The sequence below is a fragment of the Littorina saxatilis genome, linkage group LG17 (genome assembly GCF_037325665.1).
Source record: "Littorina saxatilis isolate snail1 linkage group LG17, US_GU_Lsax_2.0, whole genome shotgun sequence".
Classification (NCBI taxonomy): Eukaryota; Metazoa; Mollusca; class Gastropoda; order Littorinimorpha; family Littorinidae; genus Littorina; species Littorina saxatilis.
This window is the reverse complement of record NC_090261.1, coordinates 18,106,018-18,117,351: the sequence shown is the minus strand read 5'-3', so window position 1 is coordinate 18,117,351 and position 11,334 is coordinate 18,106,018. Positions and strand designations below refer to the sequence as shown.

Here is an 11,334-nt window from a genome sequence, read left to right as displayed (position 1 = left end):
AAAGGCTACCCGTCTTAAACAATTTTAAAGGGAAGCAACCCCACCACAAAAAGTGTAAATGTAGCCATGGTAATGACCATACACCCGGGGAGTTACCTCCCATTGGTGTATGCTACGTCACTACCGCTACTCAACACGTGGTCAATATCATACGGCTTCAAAGAAAACTAAAAAACCATAAGCGGGGTTGGCGGGAGGGAATTCACTATGTGATTCGGGTAAGTATATTAATCAAATGAAAATTTACTTATAAAATTTTCGATTAAATTACATATTCTTACTCCGAACCACAAATAGCAGATTGCTACAACAAGGCGGTGGGAAAGAAAAATCCAACTCACTCAAATCCTTGCCATAAACTGGCCCGCTGCCAACAAGTCAGGAAGGGCCCGGTGGGAAAGAAAAATCTAACTCACTCCAAAACCCTTGCCAGGAACTGGCCCACAGCCAACAAGGCAGGAAAGGACCCGAGAACCGTCCTGATTGACAGCCGCGATGTCTCTCAGGCAAAAGTTGCGAAAGACAACTTCAGAGAGCCAGTAAGCTGTGCCCAGCACTTCTTCCAATCTCCTGGACCGTAAAACGGCCCGGGAAGAGACCCAAGCCTTGGATTAATAAACCCGAGAAGAGTCGAGGGAAAGACAAGCTGCCCCCCCCCCCCCTTTCTATTGGAAGGAAATGCCAATGCCCTGGAACGATACGTGCATAAGGTTGTCCACTCAGTGCTGAGAAGGACGAACCCTCACGGTGACCGTAAGACAATCATGCCAAAGTATGCAAACCTTGGGATGGAGTGAAGCCCGAAAGGCCTGTGACATAGAAGTCAGCTCAAGAGAAGAGTGACCGATCTCCACCAATGACAGAGAGAGAGACACCTGAGTACAAGGTACCAGAGTCCAACTCGATGAGAAAATCTCAAAAAAGAGACGGACGCCAGTAATCCTCTACCAGTCTATGCGAACGCAGAGAGAGAGGTAGTACGAGGAAGCAGCGACTTACGATCGTGCGTAAGCCATCGGAAGTGCGGAAAACCAGTGGTCGAAGCCTGGTGTGACTGGTGACCATAAACAAAATGGCTAAAAGCCAGAGTGTTCGCAGATCAGTCAGCTTGTAGGTAATGAAACCCGACCCAACGGAAGTCGTCCTGACTCACCTCATGCTAGGATGAGGGTGAAGAGAGGAAGAGACGAAATCCGAAGTCACAGGAACCGAAAATGCCATAGTCGCCCGCGACAGGCAGGAGACTATTGCACAGGCTAAGGCTGAGAGCCGTGATGCCCGTAAGACAGCCATTGTACCGAAGTACCCACAGTACGCAGGTAAACATAAGAAACAGAAGTTTCGGCTGCCAAATAAGATGCTGGGCTAAAAGCATACATTCACACGGAGACGCACAAACAAACTGATTGAGTCTATGTTAGCCACTACTTGTGGCTACTAAACGATAACATCAAACTCCTAATATGTTTATAAAACGTTCTGTAAAAAAGATTTTTATGAATGGTGTTAAAAGAAGAGATAACAAAACATCATCAAGGCAGTACACGCACTCGCTGTGCACTGACATCATACAAAAGCAGACACAAACACCGCACAGATCGAGGCACGCATGTGTGTGCAGATGCTTTGCGAGAATAAGCATTGAAAACCTGTTTGAATATAAACCAGCAGATAGAGCTGCATGTTATAACTATTTTCTTCTTGTCTACACAACACCACCACCTACACCACCACCGCTTAGCCCTGACAACTGAACCTTGGAAGAGTACACCTATTCATGTATCTCCAGCGCTCTTCCTGCTGACACCTCAGCACCCCACAGAGCCTGTAGCCAGCTACCACCGCCTACCCCCCTCTCTCTTCTCCCTCCCCCAGCCATGTCACTGTCAGCTACTTGAGGCCACCTGCACTGCTCTGTTCACTCAGAGCAAAACCAGTTGACCGTGTCTAACTTTTGACACTGATACTGTGATGAGCCTATAGGGATGGGATGGGGGGGGGCCATGATCAACAAAGCAAAACAAGTCGCCAACAAACTTCGGACCCAAAATGTGTCCGTGTCCACGTTTTGCAGGTGGCCGTTTAAGGGGGGGGGGGGGGGGGGGGGGTCAAATATAGAAGGAAAACACTCTGTGCCAAGCAAATCTGTTCGTACATGTCAGGTGGCCGCTCACGCCGGGGGCGGTACATTGCCGGGACTGCTGTAGCACATTTCTTCGACGTCATCCTCATGTGAAACCTTTAATTTGTTTTTTTCCCCTGGCTGGGTGCATAAAGGCATGTAAAGCTAATATCTTCCGTTTGACTACCGTTAGGAACCTAATGTTTGCACACATCGTATGCGCCACAATTCCAAGCTACTCACCAAATTTGAGCTCATTGACCCCAGAGTATCAGAGATACAAGTCTAATCCGTAGACAGAGAACCAGAAACAAACAGAGAAACAAACAGAGAAACTAACAGAGAAACAAACAGAAAGAGTGAAATCGATAAGCCGCTTTATTACATAAAGGCAGCTTTTAAACCAGATTTTCTGCACCACCTACCCGTTCCTCTTCTCCTTGGACTTTTTTGGTGATGGGAATAGTATAAGCTGGTACATACTTGGGTGGGAACAGCCAGTCACAACACAGCACAAATATCTGAAACACACAGCAATCTTTCTTCAAACCAAAACCACCAAGAACAAAACAAACAAAAAAATTTAAATCCTTAAATTAATCGCTATGCACTATACAATTCTACAGGATTCATCATTACCTAGGCATGATTTTTCTCTCGTGTTGTTTTCAAAGAAAAACATTAATCTGGTACAAGAAAACAATAGGTCAGCTTGACTTGGATTGACATTATTTTGCGGTCAAAATGTCCTGGCAGCAAACAAATTATTATCCTACATGTCAAAACTATCTGACGGTCGACACAGAACAATGCGACAGATCAAAACTGTATGTGTCAATGACCGAAGGCCTGAGAACAACACTGCTGATATAAAAGTTCCAATAACAGGTAAATCAGTTCATCATGAGTGTGCACACACGCACATTATCTCCAAAGAATACAAATCAGTTTTTCTCACCAGTCCCAAAAGTAGGCCAACAATGATAGTGAAGATGGCAAATATGATGTAACACCCCCACTCTGGAATGCCGTATTCAGACGTCATCATGTTGTAAAAACTCTGCCATTAAAAATACCATTACATCAAAACTATCATAAAACGTAATAAACAAAAAAGAATTTTTGCGACATTTTAATTTTCATGTACCTCATCTAAACTACTCATTCTTGAGTCATTTCATTTAAATCCCCACTCCGCCTCAAATGAGGTTTACAGAACGATGACATCATTCACTAAAACAGCACTACTAACCTTATGGGACACACTCACAGACAGCCATGGGAATTGAAAAAAGTAAAACAGGCTGAACATTTGTAAGTAATATCAAAGTTGACGGCGCGAAGCGCCTGGCCTTACTATGGGGGTCCGGGGGCATGCCCCCCCGTAATATTTGTCTCCAAAGAACCCAAATTGTGCAATTTGGTGTCATCTGAGCTTCAAGTTTACCATTAAATTCAGTTTTCAGAACCATTTTTGCCTCCCCCATTTATTTTTTCGGCAGACACTTTTGCTTTTTCGGCGGAACAAAAACAAAAACAATTCCCATGCCTGTCACAGAGTGGTTTATTCAACCCCAGAGCCATCGGGGCCCCAAGTAACCCACTTTTTCATACATGATCAATTGAGTCATTTGCGCTTTCAATCTTGCTCTATGTATGCAAAAGCATGTTATTGTGCACCTCTGTATCTAAAATACAACAAATGACTGATAGTGAAACAAAATGTCACGATTAGGTGACATGGATCAAGAAAGTGTCACTCGGTGGGGTGCCTTCTCTTGGTCAATTGCGATAGAAAGCGCCTGTGCTTTCTGTCAAGGGATGTGGGTTTTGCTGACAGCGCAAAACGAACACGGGTATTTTGTGTTGCACGGATTTCACGGGGGTGATTTCTGCTGTCGAGGCAGAATTGGCGATAGCTGAACTTGGGATGTGACAAGGTTAGTCACGTGATCTCGTCAAGGTTGTCTGTCTGAGACATGTTAACTGGACACTCGGAAACTCAGCGCTGGGGAGAACGGTCGGTGTCTTATATTTCCTGCTAGTTTGATGGATTTCATCGCTTTGAGTTCTGCATTGATATTCAACGCGCCGCTCTGCATATGTACAGGAGGGCTTCAGGAAACTTCAGTTTGAGACCACTTTCTCTCCGTTCACATGCGGTCTGACGTAACGGGTCGTCAATTTCTCTTCGCTGTGCGGTGAGGAAATTTCACCGCATAAAGGACTCAGCAAGAGGGCGAATGGGATATCGCTGTTGACGAACAGGGGCCATTCAAAGGAGGAAGCGGTTTTCGCTTCAATGAGAGCTACCTACATAGGCTTTTGAGGTAATAAATCATTATTTAACGCTGTTGACGAGTCTGTGTTTGTGGATTGAAATACTCTCTGTTGTTCTTTCCAGGTTAGCGCATAATTTGCTCTTTGTGACGCTAAAATACTAATCTGTATATGGTTTTTGCAGATATGGAGAGAAGGAAGGAAAATAGCTGATTTGTTGTTGTAAAAGTCCGTTTGTGCAGGCCCACGTGCTCGATGAAATATGTCAGGGTGACATGTTTAAAGGTGGGGTGTGAGGGGTAGCATGACATGTCTAGTGCACCGAGGCTTTTTGTTGCAGCCTTTCTTCATTTCTACCTGCTACGGTTGCTGGCTGTTTTTGCTGCCTATCTGCGGGACGCTGTTAATCTGCGGGATGCTGTAACCGGATCGTCCGTGGGGTGTTGTAACCAGCTAACCGGCTAACCAGCGACTGAGTGAGGCGCCTGATGTCTCCACTTTTCCCTGCTTCGTAGCCACGCCAGACGGCACTACATTCTACGGAGCAGTTGTGGAGACTATGAACTAATTACGGGCCGCCCACTCAGTGGCACAACAAAGCTAAGTGCACCGTGTCTTATGCACCCTTATTACCACCTAGTCATCTGTGATATTTATGATTATACTCGAGTGGTGACAGCGTGGGGTTTGTGACACCTGCATAAATTAGCACTTTTGGCAGATCAGCTATATATTTCTTAACTTTACACGGGATCAGCGTGTTACTATAATTTTCTATATAGTCTTGAGTCGAGCGTTTTAAAATGCCTGAGCCTGAAGGCGGGTGTAACTTACACCTCTTAGTATCAGTCTGCCTTAGAGATGAGGACGACAGTTGGCCAGATGGCCAGAATAGCGCACTGCATTTTCCTGCATATAACTAATTCGCGTCTGCCGCGACGGTGCCTGAGCTAACCATTGGTGGGCACTGCTCTCAGCCCGGCTCACGGCACTGTAAACATTCCCCGTCCCTTCACCTCTCTCGCCACCATCCGCCCTACCCTTGGTCTCATGCCTATATACTTTAACTGGCATTTTTGTCAGTGACACATGGTGTTTACGTTTTGAACGTAAAAAGAACATATTTTGAGTGAAGTCTCGAGGGAGGTGGCGAGTTATTACATAAACAGGCGTCTGAAACTTATACTTTTGTTGTTTTTATTTAATTGTATGACTGCGAGAGTGGATCGTGGTGTGGTTAGGTAGTTAGATGTAACTAACCGTTTCATAATCACCTTCTGTGATATAGTGAAACGTGACACAAAACGTCAGTGTCTTCAAAGAAACTGTAGCGGTTTGCGGAAAATTCGTCAGTCAACTCACTCATCCACCGCGCTTGACATACAGCCGGGCTCCCTACTTTCAAACTTTTAATACTTTGAACTGAACTGACTTTGTGTTGATGATAAAAGAATTCTTTCGTGTTTGAACAATGTTTGTCTCACAAACTGTCAATTTATTAATTAGATTTTAAAAGTTAGGTCCAGCACCATAACCAAGCATCCGATTGACATGGTACTACCGGCACGAAATAAATTCTTTGACAAAATTTTCACTCTCAGCGGTAAGCGTTTAAATGGAAGTATGTTTGTACTGTACGTAAAAGCTCGAGGAGGTCTGTGATCAGAAAAAAATGGTTTACGGGAGGCGGAGGGTGGCTTTAAACCTTCTATGCCGTTATCGGCATTTGGCACACTTTTCTGATCAAAGATTTCATTTACAGGGGTAACGTGGCGGCTGCTCAAATACAGGTAACTCCAATGTCAACTTAAAAAATCCCAAAAAATGTCAAATAGGCACAACTCGGCAACTTCAACATACAGGGAAGTCAAATGAGTTATATCTAACAGCATTTGTCATTTTGTTTGGCTATCTTGCGTATTTCTTGTGTTACGCCATTACTTCTGATGCAGGTCTCGATCGCATGGGCGGTCAAAAATGGGACGTTTTTGCATCAAAAATACTACAATAAAATGCGCTGTATTTCAGCAATGACCTGGTGGATTGCTTTGAAACTATCAATATCTTATGCCTACACACGAGAAGTACTTCAGGTAAAATGTCTGACCATTACGGGTATTTGTTCAGATGTCATGTGATCTTCCGAAACTACTTTCAAAAATCTGTTGTTCTGTCCCCAGTTATTTCATTACCGTACTTTCATTTCATTGTGTATGTTCGCGTGAATATCGTTTCTTTTTGCGTGATTGTGGTAGAAAGTCAGCGCATCGTCAGTCTAGTTTTTACGTCATTTATAAACGTCACTGTTCAGTCGTCATATATTCGTTACGCCCTCAGCGGCTTCATTGTTCTCAGTGTTGTGTTTCCACAGTTTTTGTAAGTATTTATCCAGTGATTTTGATCCTTATTTTCGTGTAGTTACCACAGTTGTTGTAAGCATTTAGTCATTGAATTTTGAACCTTATATTTCTTTTATCGATGCTCGTGATCGTTTTGCTTGCGTGACAGTGACTTACCGTTGTCCTCTGTTTTCTTTTCAGTTTCACCGTATCATCACTCTGTATCAAGTTATCAACTGTAAAGCATCATTAATAAAGTTTTGAGTTTCACTGTGATTTGTAACGGAGTGTTTTTTGGTGACATTATCTGTTCTGAGACAGAATATCTGTCATAGGTGTGTGTTAAAAAGAGAATGTTTTTAAATGTCAAAAATAACAACATTACAAAAATTGGTGAGCCTATACTTACCCTGATGAACATGGCAACCTTAAAGAAAAATCCCACAGCTCCCATTCTGAAACAGACAAAGGTGAAATTCCTATGCATAACATCTGTTTGTATGGGGTGTCAAGAACACAGCTAGCCCCATGTTGTTGAGTTTACACCTACTTCACATAATGTCTATACAAACACAGTCTGAAACGGTCTTAGCTAAGTACCACTGAAAGACATCTCTTTGGAATTTGTCACGTTTTAAGGCAATGTGCGGCAGTAAAATTATCAAATTTCATAAATAAACTCACATAGATAGCAATAACTTTGTTTGGTTGCTAAGACATTGAAGCACTCTTACATGGTAACATGGGGAGATAACTCTAAAACAAAAACCACATGCCATATAAGGCACGGTCCGTGGTGGTTATCTCCCCTACCGGTGCCCCGCGCATGCGCAGGCTGTATACCAGTAATACTCATTCCGTTCTGAAACACATACCCCTTCATACAATTTGCGGGGAAGGCTGGGAGGGAATTCGATATGTGAGTTGGTAAGTATATTAATTAAATCAAAATTTATTTATGAAATTTGATATTAAATTACATATTCTTACTCAACTCACATAGATAGCAGATTGCTAATCTAGGTGGTGGGTAAATTTACTCACAATTAACATCTTGCCAGTATCTGGCCTGTAGCTACAATAGCTGACAGACCGAAATTTCTGTACTGCCGGGAACCAGATACGTCCCGTAGGTAAACATATAAAAAGGCATCTTCTGATGTCTAGTAGATGTGTACTATAATAGCGGGTACTTAAAATATCCCGCAGATAGAAACTCATGACTACGTTCTTGCACGTTCAATGAGCTGCATTCCAGACTTATGTAAGTCTCTAAGACTTGAGAACAGGTAAAGAAGAGGCCCACACTCTGACTTCTTGAGTCCGTGCTGCCTGAAGAGGGAGGACTGACTGCCCCCCCCCCTTATCTTGCCACCACTGTAGGCATGCCTAATCAAAGTGGCAGACCATCTAGCTAAGGTTGACTTCACTAAGTCATTGCCTCTACAAGAGTTGATGGAAATAAACAAAAGCCTTTGTTCTGATGATCTAAACAGATCAGTGCGAGTTAGAAATATATTTAAAACTCGAAATGTTCAATAGGCTAATATGGCTCTAACAGAGCCAAACTATTGCAAGTGGATTGAATTGTATTATCGGAGCTGGTTCCTCAGGTTTCTGATTATTTGCCAGAAATTTGAATTAAACCTAAGCGCTATAGATCAGTCTTTCTCCAAAGAGATGACTATAGCAAAACCAGATAGAAAATGCACCTATACTCCCACTTCTCTCAGAAGCTACTAGAGTAAGTATGACCGCTTCTCGTGTTTAGATTAATAAGGCTAATTTTGTCAAGGATTAAACAATCCGATCTCAAAAGCTCCACAACTCGGAGCAAATCCCAAGTCGGGACTGGAGATTGGTTTTCAGCCAACCAAAGGGAGGCTCCTTTAGTCACGATGGCTATTAAGAGCCCAAGTGAAAAAATTTTGCGACCTAGCTGTTTCAGTGCAACTGATATCGCGTAACGTCTTAAAACAGAGACGTGGGGAAAATTCAGAAAGCCAGAATAGGTGGTTCGCCACCTGCAAAGAACGGAGAGAAATGGAGTTCTTTCCGTTAATATTATGCCATTTGTTCCAAGCCAGTCAATGTGACATGGAAACTAAGCCGCTGAACCCTTATGGGATCTCTAGACCAAATCCAGAGTTGAGGCAGAAGCCCCTGAGCGTCTCAATGATTCCCGTACAGTAGACACCCGTGTGGATCGAGTGTAAAAAACAGCGCCCTCTTACCAGCTTTAAGGGCCTTAAGGGCTGGCAACCAATGAAAAATGGGCCCATAATGTGCGACCGACAGGCCGCTCCAAGTAAAATCGAGAGTATTATCCGGGAACGGGGAGACGAACATTTAGCAGAAGGTGATAGTACCGAGAGGCAAAAAACTTCTATCAGCGGCTTCTCCATATTCACCAGAAGGAGTAGAAGCGCGTAGTGAGATAGAGTCCAATCCGTGTGGACATACTCGTCCGACTGACTTAGAGAGTCTGCCAAGTCATAAAACCTCTCAGAAAGGTACTTCACTGCTAATAAGATCTCGTGGTGGTAACACCACATCAAAATCTCGCATGCTCGATGTGGCAGCGATGAGGAGCGAGATGCCCCCCCCCCCCCTTTTGCTTATTGAGATAAAAAGGCCACTGTGGTGTTGTCTGATTGAATCAACACATGTTCTCCCCTGACAAGGGGAAACAATTCCACAAGAAACAGAAGAACTGCTTCGCTGGTGGAGAGAGAATCAATGGAAAAGCCTTGCATGAGCAATGGTGTGAGAATCCAATGATTGGTTGTGTCTGTGAACCAGTCGAGAAAAGACACTAACATGATCCAGCTCTTTGTTTGATTGCTTAGAATCAAAATAAAATGTAGCCACTTACGATCTATTTTGTGTATCCAAAGGAGGGAGTAAACATCGGCACGATCTTTGTAAGTGACCCAAGAAAGGACCTCAATAAGTGGTAGTCCTAATCCCCTTCCAGCCGCTGTGGTAAAACACAAAGGCAGAAAGCAGAGTGATGACAAGCACTAAGACTCCAGTTGACAGAACTGTCAATAGAAAGAATAAAAACGTGCTATTGTTTGCCCACTGAACCCGGCGCTAAATTGCGGTGGGTATTTGGCAAAGCGCCATGCCAGGAAGAAGATAAACAAACCCGACCTCTGAATCGCCCCCAGGGGATAAAGTGATGGGTATTTGGCAAAACGCCATGCTGAGAAGGTAAAAGCCAAAGCTGAGAACAGCCAGCTTAGTGCTTTTCTAGATAAGAAAAGCCAGGCCTGCCGTGGGCTTTTATTTTGCTGTGAGTTTCTCTTTGTTAGAGAAGAGTCTGCGTGCACAGAAGAGGATTCGAAGAGAACCCTCAAGCAAGGAAGAGAATAGAGTCTCACCGACAGAACAATACTGTCGGCCGAGGCCTTCTTTCCGGTGAACAGTAAAGCTAAATCCTTTGTAAATGTGTCCCAACAGAACACAAAGGCATCCCGTCAGTACGTAACTGCACAAGGGAAAGAACGAATCAAAGACTTGTTCAAAGACGATAATAGAAAGAAGTGCGGCCACAATCTTTCACAGCCAGGAGATCATTGTTCTTGAAAAAAGACAGTTTCTCCTTGCTATGAACATTAAGATGTATGATCGTCAAGCCCGGTGTAACCGGGAGCGGTTCCGTAGTAAGAAGAAAAGAATAAACTAAGTTCTTAGGCTTGGTGTAACCGAGGCCTACGGATAGCGTTCAGCGAGTGATGCGTTACTTGCGCGGGTGACGCAAGCGAAAACAACGCCGCCTCGCTGCCCACAAGGAAGTGGTGGCAAAGGAGAATCATTTGATAAAACTTCCACAAGTTCAAATGCCCCCGAGGGAGGATCTAAGAACTTAAAGTTCGAAAATTTCCTGAAATAAGGCTCAAATCAGCTGAATGTGACGCAAGCCACAGCAAACCTGAAGCAGGAACCTCCCCATATGATGCCGGCAAAGGCAGAGGTGGGGCAAAACATCGTGTGAGAAAACTTTTATAAGTTGAAAAAGCCACGAAAGGAGACTCTAAAACTTAAAGTTCGCAGATTGTTCCTGAGAAGGAGCAAAATCAGCCAAAGCTGATGGTGAAGTAACGGCAGATGACTATGCTACTGCTAACCCCTCAGGGAAACAGTGCGTATTAACCTCTGCTGCTAGTGCCAAAACGATGGCAGCTTCCTGTTCAGTAGTATCCCAACGATCGTTGAAAGGATGAGAACCGGAAACCAATCCCGGCAAGGCAACATCTGCCGAAACCGGAAAGGTTGGGAAAAAAAAAATTCCGGAAGCCAGAACTCCGCGAACGGATGTACCATCCACCTGCCTTGTGCCAGCCACAAAGCTGGGAGAGGAAGCGGATGCAGCCCGTGGAAAGGCAGAGGAAGCCGCAAAAGCGGAACCGGAAGCCAAAGACTGATGATTGCCGACTGCCAACACCAAAGTGTTAACAGAAGAGGAACATCGCTCTGATAAACTTTCGCAAGTTGATAAGCCACATCAGGTGACTCTAAAAACTTGAAGTTCTCAGCCCGTTCCTGAGAAGAAGCGAAATCAGCAAAAGCTGATGGAGGAGGAGCAGC

At 44.1% G+C, this 11,334-nt stretch overlaps 1 protein-coding gene across 2 annotated transcripts in view; it reads right to left on the bottom strand.

The window, feature by feature from the left end:
• Positions 1-11,334, bottom strand: part of LOC138952793 (thioredoxin-related transmembrane protein 1-like) — an 89,174-nt gene that overhangs the window by 23,428 nt on the left and 54,412 nt on the right. For both annotated transcript variants that reach the window (XM_070324533.1, XM_070324534.1), the window contains exons 5-7: positions 7,151-7,196; positions 3,081-3,182; positions 2,548-2,643 (exon numbers count right to left, since the gene is read on the bottom strand). In XM_070324533.1, the coding sequence (XP_070180634.1) occupies positions 2,548-2,643; positions 3,081-3,182; positions 7,151-7,196 (244 nt within the window). The remainder of the gene's footprint in view (positions 1-2,547; positions 2,644-3,080; positions 3,183-7,150; positions 7,197-11,334) is intronic.